The 26,739-nt window shown below is 43.7% G+C and overlaps 1 protein-coding gene across 2 annotated transcripts in view; it reads left to right on the forward strand.

The window, feature by feature from the left end:
- The window catches only part of LOC147701844 (serine/threonine-protein kinase SBK2-like), a 126,152-nt gene that overhangs the window by 48,335 nt on the left and 51,078 nt on the right, over positions 1 to 26,739 (forward strand). Inside the window, exon 1 of one of the 2 annotated variants that reach the window (XM_086930475.1) lies at positions 3,884 to 3,998. The exons of the other annotated variant lie outside the window; for it this stretch is intronic. Within the exon in view, the coding sequence (XP_086786601.1) occupies positions 3,899 to 3,998 (100 nt within the window). The 5' untranslated portion in view covers positions 3,884 to 3,898. Of the gene's footprint in view, positions 1 to 3,883; positions 3,999 to 26,739 lie in introns of those variants that run through there. 2 annotated transcript variants of the gene reach the window in all.

The raw sequence follows: 26,739 nt of genomic DNA on the forward strand, positions 1-26,739 counted from the left end.
CACTAATATTACTGGAAATAATCTCTGTGACACCCTCCCATTTCTCATGTCAGGTCCTGTTTTATCTAAAAGAATTTTTTTATGGATGTTGCATAAAACATAAACACAACATTTCTCTGAAAAAAGGTCCGCAATTGACTCACATATCATCCATATTAAAAATAAATTGAAGGAAACCGGTATTTAAAACAATCTGTTTAAAAATTATTCAAAGTCATCGGGGCAAGACTCTGCAGAACACAGGGGGCTTTCTCAGGGGGACCCTGAAAGGCTGGGGCCCTGGGCCAGAGCTTACTTTGCCCATGCCTTAAAACGTCTCTGCTCTAATGAATAAAGAGTAGTCAGCCATTCTTGTTTCCGGAATACTTACTGGCCTTTCCAGCACGATGTGCCCTCCAACCTCTATAACACAGAGCCCAAAATCGGTAGGACGAGCTTTAAAGTTTTTTTCCACAAATATGAGAATGTGGCATTTTTCAATGAATTAGCGAACAAATATTTTGGGCTTTGGAAGAACACAGAAGACGGCATTGATCTAACTGTGATTACCTAGATTTATATAATTTTAGAGCGGATGATGAATTAATGTCCATTCTAAATGTCCATACACTGGATCACACTTCGCAGACATTTTTCTCGTCTTGGCATACAATGAGCAAGGTAGGCTTTGAGTATAATTGGACTGGCTTGTTCCTCAATAGTGATTGTGATAGTTAAAAATAGATAATTAAAGAAAACATGCTTAAGGGCTACTGTAGCTGCCTGTCTGAGTCCATACAGTGGCATGTCACTCAAAAAAAGTGGTGACTGTGAAATAAAACGTTTTCGTGTGCCTCTGAGGACAGATCGTCTCTAGGTGTCTGAAATAGTGAGCGCACATACAATTCATGAAAGTTGTGTTTTCTTTTTTTCTGAAGCTGAGGTGGTCCCTTTCAGCACAGATGAAGTTCTCAGATTTTAAATTAGGTTTTTCTTTAGCTAGTCAATCATTTACCACCTCCACGTTAAACATCTTGAATAAGTTGTTAGAAATAGATCTGTGGATGTTGTTCTGAAAGGTGTGCAAAGAAAGATACATTTTAGATGACGGGTTGCTTCTGGGATAACTTCAGAAACTAGAATGAAAAGATTTGTTGACCTGCGTACATCTTATTTAGAGTACTATTTGTTTTATATAACCTTGGCATCAAAAGTTTCACGTCTATGTAAAACAATATTTATAATACCCATTTACAGTGCTATTACAGGGGAAACTTGAGAATTTAAGGGCCCAGGACCCAATCGTATTTTGGGGGCTCCTGTTCATATCAGTTTGAATTCATGACTAGATATGGGTAGATCGATGTAGCATTGGATAGACCGGGGTGGAGTGGAGTAGATAGGAGTGGAGTAGAGTAGGTCTGGGAAGATTGGAGTCGGATAGATTGGGGTGCCGTAGATTGGAGTAGAATAGATTGGGGTGGAGTGGAGTGGTGTTGGGTAGATTGGAATGGGGTGAATTGGGGTGAAGTTGGGTAGATTGAAATATAAATGTCAAGGTATTTGTAGAGCGCACTGCCACCAAGCGGTTTCCTGGCGCTTTTACTCATACCGCTGTGGAACCCTTCCTGGCTTTCCCTGTGAAGTGTCCATTCCTGGGCACCCCCAGGGTGAAGCCAGGCATCCTAGCGCTGTTGGGGCTGGTGTAGAGGTTAAGCAAGCTATAGATTGAAATAAAGTGGGGTAGATTTGAGTGGAGTGTGGTATACTGGAGTGGGGTAGAGTAGAGTGAAGTGGGATGGATTGGAGTGGAGTGGGGTTGATTGGGTGTATTGAAGTTGAATAGTTTTGGTGGATTGGATAGGGTTAGATTGGGTGGAATGGACTGGGATAGATTGGAGTGGAATGGTGTAGACTGGAGTGGAGTGGGTAGATAGGGGTAAGGTGGAGTGGGGTAGAATAGAGTGTGGTGGGGTAGATTGAGGTAGATTGAGCAGAGTGGGAAGGATTGGAGTACAGTGGAGTAGGTTGGAGTTTAGTGTGGTAGATTGGGTGGAGTAAATTGGGGTAGATTGTAGTGAAGTAGAGAGAGGTAGATTGGGGAAGAATGGAGTGGGGTGGATTGGGGTAGATGGGAGTGGAGTGGATTGGGATAGAATGGAGTGAAGTGGGGTAGATTGGGGTGAGTGAAGTGAGGTATGTGATGCGGAGTGGAGGGGCATGGTGTGAAGGAGGCATAGCGTGTAGTGGGGTAGAATAGATTGGAGCAGTATGTAATAGAGTGTCTTAGAGTGGAGTGTCGTTAAATGAAGTGGCTCAGTGTAGAGTCGAAGGGCAGAGAGTGGAGTATAGTGTTGTAGTGTGGAGTGATGTAAAGTGGAGTGACATTGTGTAGAGTATGCATGGTGTAGTAGCGCATTGCCATTTTATACAACACATTTTCAATTAAAATGGCCATCAGATTTCCACAGACATACTGTTTTACTGTGCACAAATAATAATATGTTGAAATTTCATCACCTACTCTACTGATGTGTTTTGATCACATTCAGATATTTGTTTTCACCACATTTCAGAATTACAAAAAAATGTGCTTCGTTTGTACTTTTCTATGTCAGATATATTCTGAAATATCAGCACTGTTCATTCTTGTTGAGTGCCATAATAAATGAAATCCTACAGCCTCCCCTCTCACATGGGTACCCGGCAGGATTGTCACATAAATTCTCTCACTTTGAATAAAGAAAAAGAAAAGTAAAAATCGAGTTCCCTCAGAACGCAGACTGCCATTTGACCTCTGTCTCTGAATGCCCTGCACATGTGACAAGGTAAAAACAAGATTTAAAGACCTGTTTGCAGAAATCAATACCCGAAGGATACAGTAAACAAGGGATGTTCCAACTGGACAGCCTTAAACAAATAAATCGAGCAAATAGAAAGCAAACAACTGTGAGTTACAAGCAGCAAAGCCAACAATGCTCCAACACAAAGTAAGCAAAGAGCGAAATGCATTCCCAGGGATGCTTTCTTAACGCACGTAGGAAGTCGTTAGCAAAGGCTTCAACTGCAAAAAAGGTAGGCTTAGGCGTGGCAAAAGATGCATTTAGCCAGGCCGAATTAGCAGTTTAAAACTGTACACAGGCGGTAACAGCTGGCCTTAGAGGTGTTGCAAAGGGCTACTTCATTCGGTGGCACTGTAAGTACTGCTGGCCCACTAGCTGCAGTTCATTTACTACTTAACTAGGGACTTATAAGAAAGTAAATATAATGTGCCAATCATGGGTAGCTCAATTTTACAATGTGCACAAGCACTTGAGCACTGGTTAGCAGTTGCAAAGTGCACAATCCTAAGGCCAACAGAAAATAATTTTAGCATATAGGAGGGAAGACAGGAAAACGACCACACCAAAAGCTGTCAGGTATAACAATCAGCCTTCCGAAAAATTTTACCAGCTAAAAGGAACATTATAGGAAATGTGCAGAAAAATGTGTCAACCAAAAAGCGTACAAAAGTAAATCCCATACAAGGTACACCTGCTTGGTTATGTACTATATTTGTAATGTTTGTTCGTGTGAGGAGCACCCGCTAGTATCATCTAAGAGTAAACTTAGATGTGTGCAATTTATGCACATGTGAGTTGCACACTCCTAACTCACTCAAGAGTTGAGGAACTTTGCAACTACAGTGTAACCTACACAAGAGAAAACTGCTCCACAAATGTACGCATAATTTAGCCTTAAGTCTGACCGTTTTTCAAGACAACATATTGAATGTGTAGCGGACCCGCTCCGTGTTTTCATCCGATCATCTCGTATGAATGACGGCCGGCGGTGCTGCTCAGAGGGCTGGCTCCCTACGGTTGCCGCCGTGATTTATTGAAGCGCTGCAGTGTTCAGGTTTCTCAATCCCCAGTAGGAGATGCATGATGTAAGGGCTCAGCTTTCTTCCTCGCTGCACGGGCTGCTGGTACTCCGAGCACCGAGCGCGCCCTGGACCATGTGGTTGCTGTGCGCACAAGGTAAGTCTTTCGAGTTTTGTGGCGATATTGATGCGATTGGCATGCTTTTGGAAAGAGTGGGCTGGGCTGAGAGAAACAGAAACCTTTTGTGGTGCTGTTGTGCTGGCAATGCTACACAACAGGTTTATAGTGTGAAGGGAGTTGTAGCAGTGAACTGCTTCCCACAGAGCGCACGGGACCTATGGAAATCGGTCACTGCCGTCCAAACACTAATCTTCATCACGTGTCTTTATGTTTGTTTTACAAAGCAATGTTATACGTTTATGAAATAGAAATTGATTCCAGAGGCAGAAATATAATAATGTGGTAAAAGAGTTTTAATCGGGGGTGCACACGATTATAACTTTGGCAATAACATTTTGTGAAAATTCACCTGCTAAATTATGTTTGTCGTGTTATATGTATTTTTTTACTTATGTTAATAGGTGTTTTAAATAAGTCTTCGGTGTTCCTGAACTTCACAAGTTTGGAGAAATTGTTAAAGAGACTTTGAAGTTTCACAACACTATACTCTCCTAGTTGTAGCGTGAAAACTGTATTTATGGAAATCAAACTTCCAGGGGAATTGGTGAACTAGTATTTTGGAACTATATGGCAAAAAGTATTTGCCTGACAAGACATTTGTGTGTTGGGTGAATTCACTAGATAACTTTACCTACTATTTGCTTGTTGACTGTGAGCTATAACTACAAGTCGCAGAATGCATTACGCTGTTACAGAGCGAGCAGGACAGGATTACTTTGCCATGAAATCATTTGTTAACCTGGCATTAAAAGGAAGATATTGTTTAACCATTAACTTCTGCATACAACGAACCAGCATAATTTTGCAAATGTGTTCTTGGAAGACTAGAATTAATATCAGTGGACCCTGTTTTAGTGAGTAAGACAGGTTGTAACTTAGAGAAGTTATTCTTTCACTGATATAATTTTTGTCTCAAACAGTAGCCCGGCAGCGAAGGGCGTAAATAAACGCGGGCAGGGAAAATGAAAGCAGAGACGTGTTAAATATGTGCTTCGGCCTCAGCGCCGCGAAAACCCCTCCAAAAAGTTTGCATGCAGACGACTTTAATAAATTAGATGCAGTTGAATCTGATACAGGATTATCAAGTGGGCTATTTAGCAATGTAGAGTCAACTTGTTCTTGCCGGCGTCTCGGGTTCTGCACACATGCGGCGCTCTCTTAAGGACGGCCTTACCCCAAGCTGTGCGCGTCTTGAGCTTTGAACGGGCTCCAGGTTTGCTAAGCCCGCCGAGGTCCTTGGATAAAGGCATGGCTAAGCCGCACCAGGGATCTATAGCACGTCACTGCCTCTTGGAGGTGTCAATTATCGCTGAACAGGGGGCTCGTGAATAAAAAAAATACTCAAATTCAATTCAACATGGAAGAAGATTTAGCCACAGAAAAACCAAGTTGCATTACTGAAAATGAAATTAGCTGTCATCATTTCACATTTAGCAGTTGGAAATGGGCATCTTTTGTGTGGTATTTCCTCCATTTTGCTGAACACATTTTTTGGGGAATTAGGACTCTGCACGCTTTAATCCTGCTAGCCGTTGGTAAAGTGCATGCACGCCTCCTCCCAAACATGGTAAAATTGGTATACACCTGATTTGTACAATTAATTTATTTATACATCCCTAGTAGATGGTACTTACTACACGGCACAAGGCCTGTAAATTAAATGCTACTAGCGGGCTGAAGCACTGTTTATGCCACCCACTGAAGTAGCACTGTAAAGCATGTATCAGGCAGGGCCAGACTGGGAACACAAACCAGCCCTGGCAATTCTGCTGGACTGGTTCTGGTGGAGGAATAGGGAGTTTGGGGGGTGCTAATTTGAGGCAGCATTACTGCAGTTTTAGCACTGCAGCCGATTTTGTTACAGCTGGCAGATATTGCAGCACTGTTGAAAAACCACCCCCCACAGCTCGAAAGCTGGCCCCCACCCTTACGGCCCACCGGGAAAACGCCTGGTGCCCTCTACGGCCAGCTCGGCCCTGGTATCAGGCCAGCCATTACAGCTGGTGTGTGCAGTTCTTAAACTGCCATTTCAAGCTGGCAAATAAACCTTTCGCTTGGTCTAAATTATAATTTTCAATGCTTATAAGTCTCCCCCAAGGTAGGGCTTAGCAGCTCATAGGGCAGAGTAAATAGTATTTAAAAAGTAGGACAGGTCTATTTAAAGTTTTATATGTCCTGGCAGTATAAAGCCTCCCAAAGTAGTTTTTCATTATGGCAAGGCTAGCCTCCCATTTACTGACACTAGGTTGCTGTATTACATTTATTAAGTGATAATTTCAGAAATACTTCTTCCACTCATTTGAATTGTAATTTGAAATCCTCTTTAACAGTTAAGAATTAAATTTACTATTTTAAAAATACAAGTTTTAGAAAGTTGGCATTTTCCTGCCTAAACCAAATGTGCATTATCTTCCAGTGTTCAGGGTGACATGACTGTGAATAGCTCTCCTGTGGTCCAGACAGTGGACAAAAAGGCCTTGGTGTAACAAAGGCTGTTCTTCTCCTGAATAGAATGGCCTGGTTGGATTTTGTACTGGGAAACAGCCTTTACAACGAGGTTTTTACCATGTGCCTTTACTTCGCATTTTTTACAGCGCATGTTTTTACAACATTTATGCCTTCACCATGGCTTTACCACAAATTTATCCCCTTGCATGCGGCCGCGATTCTGCGCCTGTGCGGCAAAATCACGAGTGGGCGGGTTTATGAAGGCCCCCAGCCGTCATCAGCACACGAGCGCCGTAGTGCATGATGGATGGGGGCCGTCATCAGCATGCAAGGGGTTAAGGTAAGTTCAAGGGTCAGGGGGTCTCCCCCTACAAATACATTGTTTATCTATACAAATATATAAATAAACAATGTGTGATAAAGAAGTACGTTGTAAAAGCATATGGTTTAAAAAAAAATGCGGGGTAGAAAAAGCAATGTACAGACATACAAAGTATTTGCTAGTGTTGTTTTGTCATGCAACGGATTTTACTCAGCCTTTCCTGACTACCAAAGATGCATATCCTGTCACTGGCAAATGGTAAGAACTGACCAGAACCATTTTAGGGTAAGAGGAAGGGGATGTCCACATGTTGCACTCAGTATATAGGTGGCTTCTCAGAACCTGCAAACAAAACACTTCTGGATCTGAGAAGATTTAAAAGAAGAACTGCTTTGCTTGCCGAAGAAAGAAGACTCAACCTGCTTGCTTTGAGGCCATGACTGTAAGGGTCAGTTGGCTGACCTCCTGTGTGAGTTACAGGGACACAACAAGCTTCCGGAGGCCTTTGATTTTCAGCAGACCAGACCAAATTAGACCTGACCTCGTTCACTCGGATGGCCTTTGTGGGAATGAGACTTGACCACCAAGTGTTATCCTCAAGGCCATAGACCCTTGGCTGAAGTCAGAGTGTACTTCTCCCTAAGTGAAGGCTTCATCAGATCCAAAGTGAAGCGACACAGAGCCTTGCACCTTCCACTCAAATGTAGCTGGATGCAATGATGGGAGATGCAAAGCCTCGCCACACAGCTGAAAGCTTCACCAGATCCGACTCTGAATAATGTAAAGCCTCAAAGAGCTATGCAGCGCAGATCACATCTGGAAGAGTCACTGATTCAACGCGGAGCGATGCTGAGCCACACAGCTTCTATCCAAAGGCTTCATTTGATTCGATGAGAAGTGACACAAAGCTGCAATGCCTTTCCTCCTATCTGAAGGCTTCACAGGTTCTGACGGCGAGCAACACAGAGATTCACAAAGCAAAGCTGTGCAGACCTCCCATCAAGGACAGAAGGTACAACTTCCAGCAGGCTGGACTTAATCCTGTACCCGGCGGCTCTCCATTACGGCCAGCCCGTACGTATGACTTTGTCTTGGTCCAGCAAGACCAAATACCTGCAGTTGGTTCTTCATGCCTCTTGGTACTATTTTTACCTAACATTTACAAACTCATAACTCTGCTTCTACTGATTGGATTTTTGTTGTTTTTTTCTAAATTGGTTTGTGATTGTTCTTGTGTTGCGTTCTCAGTTTATCACTGTTTGAGAACCTCATAAATACTTTACACATTGTCTCTAAGTAAAGTCTGACTACTTTAGGCAAAGCTACCAGAGAGTTACACAGACGTTTATTTAGTGATGTTTTTGGTCCATCCTCACAAGGGTTGTGGATTTTACTTGAGGGAGGCTCTCACCCCTCTCAACCAATAACCACATTTCTTACAATAGCTTTGTGGTATTTGTATAGCAAAAGACTAGCCTAAAGCAGCAAAGGGAGCGCTTTACAGGGTCAAAGCAGACATATTATCAGAGATTGGATCTATGTGGGATATACTGCATTCAGAGAAGAGATACTTGCTCTTTTGCATTGTAGTGTTCCTGAGCTCACTGTGTCACTGGATTCAAGCTAGCTTGGCTGATGAGTGGTAACACCCCGAAACCAGTCCCAGGGTGCATGTTTCTGGTGCAGGGAGGACTGGCTGGACTGTTCTCAAGAGGAACAGGGTTAAGACTGCTTTGCATATGACTGAGTCTGAACTGGAGTGTCAGAAAATTTTCAGCGCTCCGTCCATCATATCCTTGTACTTGCTACACTGCTTTAGCACTTCGACCCTCAGTGTAGTGAGGCAGTGCAGGCCAAGGTCTAGTCAGGAAGCCGGTGTGCATTAGAAAGGTATAGAACACACTAACACTTTCAAAAAGACTTCCATTTAGTGCTTTTACTTTTGAAAAGAAGTAGTTTGCTTCACACAAACGGGTACAACATTATATATTTCTTGTGAGTTAATCTAAGGAGAAGATATTGATGAATGCACACACACTATTTTGAACTCCCAAGCTGTATTATGGTTTTTTTTCTATGATATTTAAACTGGACGTTCTTTCATCCATTTTTTCTTACTCAGTCAACTCATGAGGAATATATTAGTCGCTGAAACCATGAGGAAGAGAACATTCCATGCAATACTGGTGGAATTGTTCAATTCCATTATTTCATTGAATTCTAAGTAGAAACAATTTGAAATTTCTGGACCACATCCTTTGAGGTTCTTTAAGTAAATCTAGTAACACTGCAGTCCGGTGTCTATTAGTGTGCTGTTCGAAGGTCTTTGGATGTTAATGTATTTAGAACAGAGTTCATAAAATACAGTCCCTTCCTGTTTTATATGCCACGGAGGTCACAATTAAATCCATTCCTTTTGCATTAGTGTGAGAGTTCACTAATATATTGTATTTGTGCATGAGTCAAAAATGTAAAACCTATTCCTATTACATTTACAAGAGATGTCACCTAGTAAAACGCGTTCTGTTTGCAATTGTTGGCAAGTGTGCAATATTAAAACTCTTTCTGCAATATTAATTATAGGCTTAAACCATGTAAAGTCTCCTGATACTGTATTTGATACAGGGCCTGTGTCAACATTGTCTCTGTCAGTGTGTTTACTTTCAAAAAAAGAAAAAATACTTAAATGCTCTCGAAACAAAATACTAATAATCAGATTACACATGTATACAATGAAACCGGGCCTTTTGTACGAGAAATGGAACGCCTTCAAAGGTGAGCTAATACTACCACGCCCCATTTAAATACCTGTAAAGAAGGTAAAAAAAGAAATAGGGAGAATTACTTTTTAATGGACATCATTTAGAGCATGGGTACTCACAAACTTTCTCTTGGGGGCCAAATTCACAGTGTGGTTTGTGTCCGAGGGCCGCACCAGTGGGGGCCAGGTCAGTGGGGGAGGGGGCGGGGCTAGAGCAACAAAAACAACAGTGACAAAGAGGTTGAACACAGGTCCCTGCAGCGGACGCCTTCCTCCACTGAGCCACCAGACCCGGCATACACACATCTCTCTTTCTCTCTTTCTTTCTCTCTCTATCTCTCTGTCTCTCTCCCTCTCGATATCTCTCTCTCTCTCCCTCTCTCCCTCTCTCCCTCTCTCTCCCTGTCTCCCTCTGTCTCCCTCTCTCTTCTTCCCTCTCCCTTACTCTGTCTCCCTCTCTGTCTCCCTCGGTCTGTCTCCCTCTGTCTGTCTCCCTCTGTCTGTCTGTCTCTCTCTCTCTGTCTCCATCCCTCTGTCTCCCTGTCGGTCTACCTCTGTCTGTCGGTCTCCCTCCCTCTGTCTCCCTCCCTCTGTCTCCCTCTGTCTCCTTCTGCCTGTCTCCCTCTATCTGTCTCCCACCCTCTGTCGCCCTCCTCCCTCTGTCTATCTCCCTTCCTCTGCCTCCCTCCGTCTCCCTCCCTCCGTCTCCTTCCCTCCATCTTCCTCCCTCCATCACCCTCCCTCCATCTCCCTCCGTCCGTCTCCCTCTGTCTGTCTCCCTCCGTTTCCATCCCTCTCCCTCTCTCTGTCTCCCTCCCTCTGTCTCCCTCCTCTGTCTCCCTCCATCTGTCTGTCTCCCTCCATCTGACTCCCTCCGTCTTTCTGTCTCCCTCTCTCTGTCTCCCTCTCTCTGTATCCCTCCTCCCTCCCTCTGTCTCCCTTCCTCCCTCTGTCTCCCTTCCTCCCTCTGTCTGTCTCCCTCCCTCTGTCTGTCTCCCTCTGTCTGTCACCCTCTGTCTCATCCCTCTGTCTCCCTCCCTCTCCCTTTCTCTGTCTCCCCTTCTCTGTCTACCTTTCTCTGTCTCCCTCTCCCTCCCTTTTCCTCCCTCTCCCTCCCTCACTTTCCCTCCCTTTCCCTCTGTCTCCCTCCCTTACCCTCCCTCCCTCTGTCTCCCTCCCTTTCGCTTCCTCCTCTCCCTCTGTCTCCCTCTCTCTACCTCCCTCTGTCACCCTCTGTCATCTCACCCTGCTTGTGTGTGCCCAGGCTGAGACAGATTCCCGGGCACACACAGCAGCTGCACCAGCACTTCACAAGTCTTTAAAAGACCATTTGCATGTTAATGAGGCTTTGTTTCATTTCACCTCTTCTTAGGCACCTGCAGCTCCACTCTATCACTGGAATTGCCCCGTCCACCACAGAGCAGCAGAGTCTCTCAGAGTCGCGCTGCTGAAACCCTCAGTGTTTGCAGACACTCTAAAAAATGTTTTTCAAAAACACAGGTACGATGTCTGCAAGGTCCGCAGGCCGCCAATGAAGGCATGCGGTGCCGCTGGCGGCCCGCTGGCTGTACTATGAGTACCCGTGATTTAGAGGTTATAAGGGGTCACAGCGGTGACTCCTCGCTTGCCCCTTGCAACCCCTGGCAGTGCTTTAGTGACTCCGTGAGATCAGAGGTGCCACAATCTGTCCCAATAACAAAGGAGAGCCTTTCTTTTGCATCCACCCTCTTTTCAGCACGTTTTTAGGTCTCTGCCTGCGATGGCTGCGCAGACATGCGCAGTCTTGCTGGCGAGACTTAATGACTTAGAGTGAGTTTCACTAGCGAGGTTAAGCCCCGCCCCATCTTTTCCATTGGCTGACTTCACCGTTCATGCTAAACGGTGGCCAGGCATTGGAAAAGAGGTCCCAGTGACGTACTTCTTTCTCTTTAAGCCCCGTCCTTTTCAGACTGGCTTCCTTGACTTACTGCTGTGGTAAAAGGTTTCTTATCTTCTTTATGGGTCCAAACAGATGGCCCCATAAAGAAGATAAGGAACCTTTTACCACAGCAGGAAGTCATGCCGAGCCCATCCAAGTGGGACGGTTCTGAAAGAGAAATTTCTTTTATTTAAGTATAATCGCGGCACCCGCGCTTTACTTTAAAAATGTTGCAAGTAAAGCGTGGGTGCCGCGATTATACTAAAATGAAAGAAATAGATGCTTTTCTATTTCTTTCATTTTAGTATAATCGCGGCACCCGCGCTTTACTTGTAACATTTTAAAAGTAATGCGCGCATGCCACGAGTATACTAAAATGAAAGAAATAGATGTTTTTTCTATTTCTTTCATTTAGTATAATCGCGGCACCCGCGCTTTACTTTTAAAATGTTACAAGTAAAGCGTGGTTGCCGCGGCTGCTGTGTGTGCCTGTGTCTGCCCCGCTCCCATGGTTTAGACTCCGGTCCGTGTGCAATGGAAACAGGGGGATGGGGGAGGAAGAGCGCACAAGCAGAGAACTGCAGAGCATGCAGCAGTGCGGACGACCAAACACTTTGCCTTGGTGTGCTTTCAATCTGAGCTGCTCAGCCTTTTATCCAAAGGAAATGGGATAATTGTCCATCCTTCCAAAGCAATCTAGTGGAAGAGGTAATTCTGTCTGGACTGCTGCAGGCCTGTGGGAGGGACGAGTCACATTTCTGCTTATTGCCCGACCATATTTGTTCAAACATGACCCCTTAGAACCAAGAACTCTGCCCTGCAGCCCGAGGTGTTCCAAGTGTGATTTCTCTTCTGTTGCCTTGAGCTTCTTACGAAAAGTGTAGTGGCAACAAAGTTTACACAGGGGTGTTTTTATCCGTCTTGGAAATTCGAGTTGGCCATTTACAAATGGTTTGCTTTGGAATCAGTTCCCGGAGTGTGGGGTTTCGGACAGACGGTTACAGTTGCATCTTACCATTGTGTGGTATAAATGGCTGGTTTGTGCTTCAGATTTTATTTTAATTTAAGCAACAGAGCCGCCGTCGCATCTTTGCGCTGATTATAAATCTCTTTCCAAAAGTCCATTTCAGGCAAATGCGCCTACCACTTAGCTGGTCCGCTGGAGCACAGCCTGGGAAGTAATTTTCATAATGGTGTGGAAAAGGAGACCAGGCTCACAGGGTGGGGGCTGGACGAATCCCGTGTCTATAGCTTTAGTGTTACCTTCATTTTGTTTGAATTTACCAAATACAAGATTGTCACCGAAAGATGATTTAAACGTAGTCACAGACCAGTCAGTGTGTGTCACTGACACCAGGCCGCATAGTGTGTCCCCAGGACTTCACCGGACCATTCACTTTAACCACACCAGGGCAGACAGAGTCCTTGTTGCACTCACTTTAACCACCCCAGCAGCCTCTTTCTGTGTAACCACCCCAGGGCAGCCTCACTGCCTCCCTCTGTGTAACCACCCCAGGCAGCCTCACTGCCCTACTCACTGTAACCACCCCAGGGCAACATCACTGTCTCACTCACTGTAACCTCTCCAGGGCAGCCTCACTGTCTCACTCACTGTAACCACCCCAGGTACCTCACTGTCTCACTCACTGTAACCTCCCCAGGGCAGCCGCGCTGTCTCACTCACTGTAACCACCCCATCGCAGCCTCGCTGTCTCACTCACTGTAAGCTCTCCAGGGACGCCTCACTGTCTCACTCACTGTAACCACCCCAGGTAGCCTCACTGTCTCACTCACTGTAACCTCCCCAGGGCAGCCGCGCTGTCTCACTCACTGTAACCACCCCATCGCAGCCTCGCTGTCTCACTCACTGTAAGCTCTCCAGGGACGCCTCACTGTCTCACTCACTGTAACCACCCCAGGTAGCCTCACTGTCTCACTCACTGTAACCTCCCCAGGGCAGCCGCGCTGTCTCACTCACTGTAACCACCCCATCGCAGCCTCGCTGTCTCACTCACTGTAAGCTCTCCAGGGACGCCTCACTGTCTCACTCACTGTAACCACCCCAGGTAGCCTCACTGTCTCACTCACTGTAACCTCCCCAGGGCAGCCGCGCTGTCTCACTCACTGTAACCACCCCATCGCAGCCTCGCTGTCTCACTCACTGTAAGCTCTCCAGGGACGCCTCACTGTCTCACTCACTGTAACCACCCCAGGTAGCCTCACTGTCTCACTCACTGTAACCACCCCATCGCAGCCTCGCTGTCTCACTCACTGTAAGCTCTCCAGGGACGCCTCACTGTCTCACTCACTGTAACCTCCCCAGGGCAGCCGCGCTGTCTCACTCACTGTAACCACCCCATCGCAGCCTCGCTGTCTCACTCACTGTAACCTCTCCAGGGCAGCCGCGCTGTCTCACTCACTGTAACCTCCCCAGGGCAGCCGCGCTGTCTCACTCACTGTAACCACCCCATCGCAGCCTCGCTGTCTCACTCACTGTAAGCTCTCCAGGGACGCCTCACTGTCTCACTCACTGTAACCACCCCAGGTAGCCTCACTGTCTCACTCACTGTAACCTCCCCAGGGCAGCCTCGCTGTCTGACTCACAGGAACCACCCCAGGTAGCCTCACTGTCTCACTCTTTGTTGTAACGACCCCAGGCAGCCTCACTGTCTCACCCTGTGTGTCATCCCCAGGGCAGCCTCACTGTCTTACCCTTTGCAACCACCCCAGGCAGCCTCACTGTCTCACCATGTGTAACCACCCCAAGCAGCCTCACTGCTCCTCTCACTTTAACCACCTCAGGGCAGTCCACCCCAGGACGCCCTCACTCAGTGTATCACATTTCCGGCTTCTGAGGCAAGACACTCATAAATAAGTGGGTGTTGTTCCCCCAGACTGTAAATAAGCACCGCTCCGACAGAGGGAGCTCATTGGGCGTGAAATTGTTTAACCTGGCCGGGAAGTCTCACCCCGTGAGCCACATTCTCTCCAGACGGTTGTTCGGCAGAAGGGATTAGCGAAGACAATCGATATTGGGCTGGCCCAGGACAATAATACATCAGTAATTTAGCGTTTTATCCAAATTAAGCGGTCATAGTTGGCCGCCAGGACGGCTCAGTGTTTTAAACGCTCGCCGCTGACACTTACCGTCATCTTTAAGCTATGAGTTCAAATTCCTTAAAGACTGGCCCAGCCTTGCTTCCATCTGTGGTCGATAATTTGAGTGCCACTTCTTAGGCAAAAGTAACCCTTATTGTTAGAAGTGTAGTGCGAGGACTGTATGAAAACACCGTACCGTTGTTGTAGTTTTAAGCAGAAGAAACATCGCCTTTCTCTTCGTGTGGAACATGTTTTTTTTGTGCATTTCTAAAACCCCTCAAATGACAGGGCAGCGGGTACATGGAGTTGAAACTAAACAAGTATGCCTTCGGTGAAGCAGTTGTGTTACCGCTGTGTCCAGTGACCCCGGGACCACGCCAAATTAAAACTCTTCGAAGGGCCTCACATGGCGTTTTGTTTTAAGGACAAATGTAAAACATTTTCAAACACACCAAACTGAAATTAAGTGTGGTGAGGGAAGTGTATGTAAGTCAGTCTCTGAGAATCTATCGTGAATGAAATAATGAACTGGTGGTCGCATTTATTACATTCATTACCCGCAGCCAGTGTCACTGTTTAATGTCAAATACGGCAGTCACTGTCAAATCTGTTTCCTGACGATGATGGTAAAATTAATACAAAAATAATAATATTAATAATACAAATTCTTGTTATTATTCTCATCGTCATCATCATCATTGCACTAAATAAATGTGAACATAATATTATTAATGTTACCATACTCATCATAAAACTTTTTGTCCGTATTCTTAACCTAAACCTGACTGCCTCTGTACTACTGCTTGCCCCAGTGTCAGAAGCTAGTAGTCGCATTGAAGTTATTATTAAATATATGTGTTTCTATTGGCTGCAGTGTCAGTATAGATGTATTAATAGCGCTATCGTCATTTGATAGAATCACATTCTTTCTTCAACGCAACATTTATGGGGTGTGTATGTTTAAACTCCAGATACCCTAGCACCATAATTGAATAATTTGAACCCATAAAATGCCCACGAGAGGTCTTTGCTTCCTCCCTTTTTGGAGATGTGAGATAACTCTACCGCGTTTTTCATTTCTTGTAAAATTGCGTTTATAAAGAGAGCTTAATACTCCCCCCCAAAGAGGGACATTTAGAAAATAAGCAATAAAATGTAAGCAGTACATTAATTAAAATAAAAACGTCAACAACTAGGTGCGAAAATAGCGCCCAGAATACCAAGTGCTTTAAAGGACCTCTCTGCCAGGTCTTTTATTTAAACATTACTGCGGCCGCATTCCTGGACTCCAGAAGTTTGCAAATGAAACTCGCACGACGATGTCAATTGCGGGCTTCCATACTTAGGCGGTCATTAGGATGACAGGCGGACTTAGTCCGCCCGCCATCCTATCGGATTATGGGACCACCCACCATAAGGGCGGGGGTCCCGTGGGGGGTATTAGGATGCGCCCGCCACAGTGGTGGGCGCATACTGCTTTTTTAACATCACATGGTGGCAGGCGGTGCTCTCAAAGTCCCAGAAGCTTCAAGGTCGCACTCAATTGCCAATTTACCATTCCGGTTTTGTTAACAAGTAAGCCAGCCTCTGCATACCAGGTAAAATTTCTTTATTGTTCTCAAACGCGTTTCGAGGCAGCAGCCTCTTCTTCCGTGGGCAGGCTGAAAACCACGTGACACAGACTGCAATCACTTTTTTATGCTGCCCTCAGTGGGTCCTTTTTGGTGCATGCAGGGACATGTGGTTCCTTATTCCATGTTACATTTGATTTACTCACAGCAATCTTCATTTCTTTGAAAAACCCTCCTGTGATGCAGGACAGGCTCATAAGTTCCAAATTGGCAGTGCTATGTCGCAAGTCGGCAAAGTTCCTGTTTGCGCAGCCTCTTCTTTGTATGTGTATATATATATGTATATATACATATATACACATATAAACATCTGCATACCTATATCAATACCAATATTAATGCATACTTACATATACATAGATGCACACATATGCATGTTATGTACACTGGACTCTAAAATACACTAATAAAAGCAAAACTAAAAAGCCACCTAATTACAAACAGAATTGCTTAAGCCTAACTAAAGCCGATACCGTTGCTTTGCAAATGCTTGTTAATTATGCTTATAGTAAGTAATAGTGCATTATTCACTATTAGTGTAACAAAAAATGAAGCACCACGATCTAGAATGGAACCTTCACTGACAGCTGTGAAAAGTAAAATAAAATACTTTTAAATGTATGTTGTATGCTGGCGGGGGAGAGTGTGGTTCAGGCCCGGACTGGCCGTTGAGGGCACCGGGCAATTCCCCGGTGGGCTGCATGGTTGGAGGCCGGCTTTGGGCCCCTGGGGCCGTTTTTGTTACAGGGCCGTTATGTTGCAAAAACGGCCCTGTAACAAAAACGGCCGAAAACCGGCCCTGTCATAGAGCGCGGTCGCACCTCTCCCCCCCTCCCCTCTCCTCCCGGAGGGGGGAGGGGGGCCGGCCGAGCACTTTGCCAGGGCCGGTTCTCGTTCCCAGTCCGGCCCTGGTGTGGTTGTGTGAGAGTGCGAATGTATCTGTAAGTGTGTCTGTATGTGTGAGCATGTCGGTGTGTGCATGAAAGTGAGAGAGAGTGAGTGAGAAGTATTGAGAGGGAAAGTGTGAAATTTGGGGCAGATTTATCAAGACTGTGCTGGCGCAAAGTGACACAAACTGGTACGAAATTTAGAAAACTCTACCTTCCAGCGCAAAACGTTTTTTGTGATGTAAATTAGCCTTAAAGTAGTGCAAATTGCGTTTTGCACTGCTTTGTGGTGCTTGCATCAAAAGGCTATTCATAGTCTTTATTGTGGCCTTCCCCACATATAACCAATGTTTTTAAATTAAAAGTCCTATCTAGTAAAATTATTAGACAGGGCTTTGCACAAAAAATAACACATCCTTGACGTTTTAGTTTCTGCTAACTTTTCACACTTTGGTTCAGTGCTGCACTATACAGCACACATCCAGTGTGTAAAAAGTGTTAATGTTTGTCTAGGCCTGGTATTTTTTTACTAGAAGGGTATACTTCCAGTATAAAACCTATGCTAGATGTCATACATATTTTTGCACCATGGTGCAAAGGTATTATTTTTTTCACCAGGCAGCCTGTTTGTGCACCAGTCCTGGCAAATAGAGCAGGAATGCCATATCTTAATAGATATGGCTCTTCAATGCTCTCTCCCCCTAGTGCAACACAGCGTAACAACACTGGTTGCTATGCTACATTGTGAATTCTTTAGTAAAGGGGCTGATGAGTGTCAGTGAGTATGAGTGAGAATGGAGTGAGAGAAAGATTGACTGCAAGTGAGAGTGAGTGAGTGAGTAAGTGAGTGTGAGTAAGAATGAGTGTGGGGAAGTGTGAATAATGATGAGTGAGAGTGAGTGCCATTGAGCAAGTATAACTGAGTGAAAATAAGTAAAAATGAGTGAAAGCAAGATTGAGTATCATTGAGAAAGTATGAGTGACTCTAAGAGTGAATGTGAATGTAAGAGTGAAAATCAGTGAGAATGACAGAGAATGAATGAGTGAATTAGATTGAGTGATAGTAAGTGCAAGACAGTGAGAATGAAGGTGTGAGGAAGTGGATTATTGGTTGGTATGGATGACAGTTCACCACAAGTAATAGCAGCCTTTTATTTTTGGGTCTAGTAAAGGTTTCAGTAATTTAAACCTGAGCTCAACCCCTATGTAGCTATGGCACCCAGCAGACAGGTTTAAGTACCAAAACAGCCCCACTTACATTTATAAAAATAGAGAATAATGTAATGAACAGAATAATAGAACAAAACAATCCAATAAGGGGAATCAGATATATGAATTTTAAAAGTTTTAAATGAAAACATCACCATAAAGAGTTAAGCTCCAATGATAGTCCTCTGGTTGCACTTGACCAGACCATGGTTAAGGTTTAAGGTTGACCATGATGGAGTGTGGGTTTGATACATGGACTGGGTTTGTTACAATAGAAATATTACTTCCTCGCCATTGACAGCCATCAGAGAAAGCAGGCAGTGGGCTGTGGCTGAGATAAGGGGTCTGAAGTTGATGGATTCCAGCCCCAAGATGAAACCTCAATAAAACTGTTGGTTTAGGGGCGAAAGCACCGGCGGGAGAGGTTCAGGATTTATTGCCCCGTAGGTTTATGGCATCTATCGTCTCTCCTTCAATGTCTGCACGGATTAAACTGTGGGTTGGAAACAGAAAGGGCTCAATATCAATGGATTCCCGCATCAATGGAAGAATGTTATGGGAACTACAACAAAGTCAGGACAAATAGCGCTTCACCCATGTTGGATCAATTAGACAGGTTGATCCCGGTCTCCCCACAGTTTTTCAGGTAAAAGGTTTGTAGAAAGTTCTCAAAGGTCCCAGGACATCCAGAACAGCACTTGGCAGTCAAGACTCGCTCCAGTAAAAGTCATCAGCAGAGTCCAGGGCACGTCCAGTGGAAATCGGTCAACTGGGATCTTCCAGGAAAGTGAGCTTCTTTCAGAATTTGTGTCCCTGTAGCTTACCAGGAGGTCAGCTAATGGAGTACTCTTCATTGTTCTGGGTATGAATGCAGATCTCACCCATGGCATTCTCCTCACAGGTCCCAAGTGCAGGTGCAGTCCTCTGTCTGTCTTCCACAGGCCCAGTAGTCTTCTGAAGAAGCATAAATGTGGCAACCCTGGGCAGAGGGTGCACATACTTGACACATTTACAGGCCTGTGGGAGGGGGGTCTCCTGGCTCCTCCCTAAACAATCGGAAAAAAGTTCCAGAGGTAACCATTACCACATTTGCAGCAGTTCCTGTATGCCCTACTGCAACTAATCTCACAGTGGCCCTCTTTACCTAAATCCAACATGGTAGAGTGTATTTCTTGCCAGTGCAGAGCTTTTGTGCCCACCCTATGAGGTGTGGCCAGCGAAATGAGCAACCCCTCCTTTTTTGTCACTCAAAAGTGGTGCTGGACAGCTCCTTTCCCGCTAGGATTGATCCCTGGCTGGCTTGAGAGACAATAAATGGGTCAGGCCCAGATGTTAGCTACATCTGCCTGAGCAAGCTAGGCCCCTTGAAGGTAATTAATTTCCTGGGCACACCCAATACCTTTCTATCAGTCATGAGTGCAAGTTCAAACCTCATCAGAGAGCTAGTCAGTTCCTGGGGGAAGCTGAAAGCTCATTTAAATTGGCTGCTAGAGGCCTTAGGCAGATAAAAGGGGCATTTTAAAAGTACATTTAAAAAATGTGTAATACATATTCTACTTTACCAATGAATTGGGTTTGCAATAAATATTTTAAAAAGTCCAAGAATAAGCTATTTGTTGGTTCTGAGGTGGAGAAAATATTATTTAAATGTAATATTGTATCCCAAAGCTTTCCTATAGTAGAGCTAACCCTGCTACAGTGATAATAGCTTTTGGCTCTTTGTGACTATAAGGACGTGTTTTATATTAAACATTTAAACTTTTAAATATCCTACTTTTAGCAGAGCGACACAGAGTTGAAAAGAAACTCTGTGAAACTCTGCTGAGCTCCGCTATGCCACCGGCCTCCCACCCGCCCTATTAACAATAAGTAAAAACTTTTAAAAAACAATTTGAAAGTAAAGAAAAACGCCTTACCTTAGCCACGGTGTCCCCAGGCTGCCCTCTTCCTCTTCATCGCGTTCTTGGTTAAAACTGCGCTTGCACTTTCATCCGTGCATGCGCGGGCCACCGCGCATGTGCAGTTTTGACCAAGAACGCAATGAAGAGGAAAAGGGCAGTCCGGGGACGCCGCAGCTAAGGTAAGACGTTTTCCTTTACTTAAATCGTTTTTAAAAAACTTTTTACTTATTGTTAAAAGGGCGGGTGGGAGGCGGATGGCAGCTCACTCTGCTTCGCTGCGGAGTGTGCAGAGTTTTGCTCTCTCTGCATTCTCTGCGGAATTGGCAAATATCCGCACACTTCGCGGGCGGAGCAGAGTTCTACGCCCACGGTTAGTTAATAATCAAAAGGAAGGTTTTGGCCATTCAAAAGGGGCTATTTGGCAGGTCGAATTTGCACTTTTAAAGCTACACAGACAGGCTACAGCAGTAGGTCTGCAGTCTGCACTGGCACTCTAGTGGTGGCACAATGTGTGCTGTAGTCCACTAGTGACATTTAACTGTACCCTTTGTACCATATACTAGAGATGTACAAGCAAGTTAAATATACCAAATAGGAATATAGCCAGATTCAACATGATTTACAGGGTCAGAACACATGCACTGTGGCCTGTGTGCAGAGTCCTATAGCACAGAGTGAGAAAAAACAGCAGCATCAGTCCAAAAAGGGGGATCATCATGCAAAAATAGGCCTTTACCTACAATGAGACTAACAATGACTTCAAGAGTGAGTGACAATGAACGAATGAGTGCAAGTGAGTTAGAGAGAGTGTGAGCATGCATGAGGGAAAGCAAATGAACATGAGTGTGAATGTGGTGTTACATTCGCAACTCTGCCTTTGGGCCTGGCATACTGAAGGTAATTCTTGTCTTAAAGAGCCACCCATTGTAAAATGTTGATGCTGGCATACTCGAAGCAACTGTTTGCCTGACAGGCACCTGTAACAAAATGCACCTGTAACAAAATGCTAGGGTACACCAGAAATTGTTTTTTGCCATATGGAGACAATGATGGCTAAAGTATGGCACTGGCAAACTGAATGCAATTCTTGGCATGGGGCACCTAAAAAAACTGTTGGCACTGGTACACTGAAGGTAATTCTTGCCATTGGGGAAGACTTTCTTGGCATGTGGGTGAGAAAACCATGGCAAATTGCTGGCGCTGACATGCTGTAGGCAATTAGTGATATACATGCATGCTATGTGGATGGCACTAATGGCAACCTCCTGCCATGGTATTCTAAATGTATTTTCTGGCTTAAAGTGACACATTTGACATAAGTGGAATACTCATGGCAATGCTGGGGCTGGCACATTGAAAATCATGTTTGACATACTGGGGCACCCATGGCACACATTTAAAAAAATGGGGCAAACTCCTCTGGAGCTTCAAGTTTCATTGGCCTTGCACACCATGTAAGGACTTGAATGTAGAGTGCCCTTTCAGAACCTGTGGCATTTTATCAAACGTATGTGAAAAAACAGTGCTTTAAAAATGAACTATCTGACCCCATTGTTTTCAACATATTCTTAGGGGGAAACCCACCCCCGCTCCCTTCCATACCCCCCCTCCCACACCGCTCCAGCATGTCCTTAAAATAAGGTCAGGCTCGCTTGCTTGGCACTCTTACTACAATTCAGTGCAAGTGTTAAGGCCCACCACCTTCATAAATCACCTGCTGTCACTCCAGGAATAGAAGGCAAATAGTGTCTTGAGCACTTGTTACTTACTGCAGCTACCACTGGCACAAAGATATTACGCTTTCCACGCCTTCGATTTTATAAAATAAATAAATTAGGTGGTGCAATGGGCACTCGTCTGATTAAATAAAAAAAGAAGTAAAAGAGAAACATGTAATAATGTTGTGCATATTAATCATTAGTGTGAATACTCGAAGAATTCATAAAAACACCTTCATTTATGTGCTCACATAACTGATAGTGCTTTCAAATGTCCTAAAGCCTCAATACATTAGCAATAAAGAATAATGTAGGCCAATAGTCTAGATTATATTTAATATATGGTCTATGGTAATACATGTGCAAATAAGTACTATTTTATTTAAAAATGTTACCCTCCCTATGATTTATCAACACATTCCTCATTGCAACATACACTAGGGGAACTATCAAATCGTGACAATTTGTGATACAAACAATTTAAGTTAGCAGTGCTGTTCTGTATTTTGTGGCACCATTTCCTCTTCAGAAGAACACATAATGCTCCATGCAATACAAAGATAAATGAGTAATAAACAGACATTTGTCTGTGTTGTTATATCAATCACAAAGGAATTATAGAACTTCAGTGATGTCAATTATTGTAATGTATTCAAACAACAAGAGAGGTAGGGATAAAGGACACTCCTATTCCCCAATTGAAAACTCTAGAACAACTAAGGAGTGACGAGTGATATAAAAGAAATCAACCCAAGATGATCTTACTCGGATATATGGTTTCCAAATATAAACAAAAAACAAAAAAGATAAAAGGAAGTACACAATATTAGGGTGTATGACTAAATGTTGAGTACTGCACTTCCGCGGCTCGTTCGGGTTGCGGAAGTACAGTCAGTAGGTTGCCTGTGGGGAGCCGCCAAGGACAAAATCATCCTTGCTGTGAAGAGATCCCCTGCCGCAGTGCCCATATAGCACTATAATACAACATTTCAAAACTGTAGGCCTTGAAAATTCTGAGACTACCTACATCGGGTAAAACCATAAGTTTACCTCTACATGCACATACATCCCCAAGGTTAGGGTACGCCTTAAGGTGCGTAGACCGCCTGGGGAGTTTTTATTTTTATTTTTAATTCTGGTCCTGATGAAAGCTTTGCTGAGCTAGCGATTAAAAGCAGAAACATGTCGACCTATACATTCCACAGGATACATTTGGCGCAAATGTATAGCCAGTTGTGTCTGAATCACTTGTTTTTAATGATCGTGGTCTGACTCTTCATTAAAGTTGCTTTGGAGTTTAGTCCACCATCTTTTAATCCACTTAATTCTCTGAGCACCTTCCTACATGTCCTCTACATACCAGCTCCGCTGTAACTCAGGCATGGCAGCACACCAAGGAGACATTCGGTCTCCTTGGTAGAACCCTATGATGAAGCATGTCATCAACTATGTTGATGAGTGAGGGTTCCACTTTTTAACAAAAGTTGCTTTTCTTTTAGCCATACACCCTGATATTGTGTACTTCCTTTTCTCTTTTTTTCTTTATATTTGGAAACTATATATCCGAGCAAGATCATCGTGGGTTGGTTTCTTTTATATCTCTCGTCACTCCTTTGTTGTTCTAGAGAATTATTGTAATGTCACATAGAAAATGCTGCGTGTCTAATTTAAAATTGTAGTTAAAAATCACAAGTGAAACTACACAGTAGGTTTGGCCATGTGTTAGGCTATTCCAATCATTGATGTTTAAATTCCCAGGGCCTTACATGCTACTATCATCAGGACAACATTATCTATAGAACAAGAATTAAACATGTCACATAATTTTTAAGAACCATTCGAGTGGTAAAAACATTTTTTAACTATGTTTAAATAATACAGTGGGGTGACGACTGTTATCAAACACACCAGCAGACTTTAATAACAGAAGAACACACATATGTTATGAATGTTGCTGCTTATGCTCTGCTTAAGTCAATGCAAGAAACATTATTTTTAATGAGGAGCTTAATTTCGTCTGAAAAGATCGGAATGCTTATTTTGAAAAGAATCCCCCCATCAGGACGAACATGGTGGCAAGGAGGACTGTAGCTCACCCACGTTCTCAATAGTTAAGCACATGATCAGAAGAGCACCACGGCAAAGAGACATAAAGTAGAATGGCTCTTAACTTGATTGAAATTTATTAATGCAGTGCCATCATGGACGTCATTTAGGGGTCACCAGAGGTCGCTGCTGTGACCCCTGGCAAGCCCCTTGCAACTCCTGGCACTGCCTTCGTGACCCCTAGCGTTAGCAGTAACAAAACCAGTGCCAGGAACAGAAGCAACTCATCCTTATGGACGTCAGTCTCTTTGTTTTTTGTCAATTGTTTTTATTATACTACTAGCTTACCCGTCGCGCGTTGCTGCGATCTCAGAAGAAAGAAAATGTAAGGAATCTTGTTATGATAACATTCAATTTACATTGTGTCATTTTTATTGAAACTTATTCATTTTAATATGGAAAACATTTCAAAGTGTTGTTTTAATTCAGTTTTTTTATTCGAGTGCTTGTGGATACACAATATTTTTTGTTTTTCCGTCTGGTGCGTAGACGAATAAATCAGAAGGTTTTCCGATGCGAGAGCTGACCACATACAGTTGTGCATGTGAGAAGCACGGATTCTCCAAATCTAGTCCACACACTTGCAGTGATTGTACTTGTGTTTTGTTGATGGTCATTGCAAAAGCGAGTCGCACCGGAAAGTGTAAACGTTCAGTATTGGAAAGATTATGAGCGCCCTGAGTGGTCGGGGGGCCGATATTTAACAAATATTTCTTTTTTTGTTTTTGCCAGAAACCTTCGCAGGAGTGTACTCAACAACTTTTAACAATTTTTTGTTGTTGTAATTTTTTGTTTTTTCTGTTTTTAGCTAGAACCTTTGCGGAGTGTACTCCACAACTTCCCAAAGTTTCATGCCGATCGGATGAATGGTGTAGTAATGCATGAAGGGCAAACGGACATACTTTGGTTTTTATATATATATATAGACTAGTGAAAAATACATATTACATTATTCGCTATTAGTTTAGTAAAAAAAAAGAGGACACATAGCTGGAATGACTTTCACTGGCAGCTGAGGTAAGTAAAAAAAAATGCTTTTAAATGTATGTATGTTGTGTGCGTGCTTGCGGTTTTCAGTGTGTTTATGTAAGAGAGAGTATGTGTATGTGTGAACGTTTGTGAATGTGTAGGCAGAGTGTCTATGTGTGAGTGTGTGTATATGTATGAATGTGTGAATGGGTGAATCTGTGTGTATGTGTGAGGGAAAGGGAAGGTCAAGGGGCATGTGAAGTCACTTCCACTACTCCTGTCATTTTCGTGAATTTATGTCCATGAATGTAAGTCCGTTTGAATTTCGCCACTGCATAATTTACTTCCAGCCTCATTTCTAAGGCATGGTAGCTCTATTCACTTACCTAGGAGAAGAGCGATGGGATAAAAGATCTTGGCATAAGAATCGTGTACAGCCAGCAACAAGTGCACGTTGAGCAATCCGTCCTGTTGTTCGTGAGAAAACATCAAAGGCAAAAATCATTGCATAGCCAAATCTAATCAAAACGCTTTCAAGAGAGTGCCATAATAAAATTAAAATAATAATTGCCAGTTGCAAAGTGAATGTTAGCATCCTGATACAGAACAGTATACAACCAAAAAAAAGGAAGCGTGATGACCCACAATAAAGCATACATAAATCTATCAGTAGACTACTTTAGTTATTCTAAGCAAGAAAGAGGCTTGGCTTACAGGCCTCAATTTCAGAATAAGATCTTAGAAAAAGGACAAAAAATGTAATGCTGCATTTAATTGTTTGACTATGTCTAAAGGAAGTAGAGAAAAAGAAGCTAACCACCTACCAGGCACCTGCCTAATAAAATAAATCCTAAATCAAAAAATGACAGCAATCTCTGCTCGTCAATAAAAAAGGAGCAGAGTGAAAAAACTGTTCTTACTTTGAGCTAGTCAAAGAACATAAGACAAACAGGATGTATCTAAACATTGAGAGGCCTATTTACAAAGGTAAATTGTCAGCATTTACAAGCTCCACTCCTTCTCCTTTTCACTCTGAAGAAGGTTGTAGTTTTACTCCAGAAAATGGCTGGCATTAATCCTCTTTCAAAGGTAAGAAAGGAAAAGGAGTATTCCCAAATTTGAGGGCGTATAAGACTAAGGGCTTCTCCATATGACCTCTTATTACCCCCTGTGCAGAATTCTCTGCTATGGAAACTCCATATAGAAAGAATAGGATCCCATTCGGACTGTCATACGGCCGAGGAATACACAATGAACAGAGCTGGTGTAACTTTCCATACGTATTGCTGTGAATGTTTGTAAATTTCAGGAAGTCAAAAATCTACTCTCTGACATAGGTGTGAATCTGTGATTGTAGAATTTCAATTTTCTTGCGATTTCGCCCTAAAGTGTTTAAAACCATAGATCTATAAAGCGGACACTCTACGAGATTGATTCACTTGATCTGGATATGCTTCCAGGGCAAATCTTAATGATTCATTACTCACCATAAGGCAATGTCAGCATGTGCTACACACACGTACACGCCTGTGCTCATAAAGCCAGTGTGCCACTTTATCCCTGACTACACGTTTGGTCCATTGAGGTGGATATCTGAAACTTCAACCTTAAGATAGTTGAGAACAGGCTCAAATTGCCAAATATGTTGTTTAACAGGCTAATGGACTCTAGAACAATTTCAAGGAAATAACATAATGAGAATTAGCAAAGCTAACAGACAGCACTTTTAAAAGGTGATTGTAGAGCTA

The sequence above is a fragment of the Lissotriton vulgaris genome, chromosome 7 (assembly GCF_964263255.1).
Source record: "Lissotriton vulgaris chromosome 7, aLisVul1.2, whole genome shotgun sequence".
Classification (NCBI taxonomy): Eukaryota; Metazoa; Chordata; class Amphibia; order Caudata; family Salamandridae; genus Lissotriton; species Lissotriton vulgaris.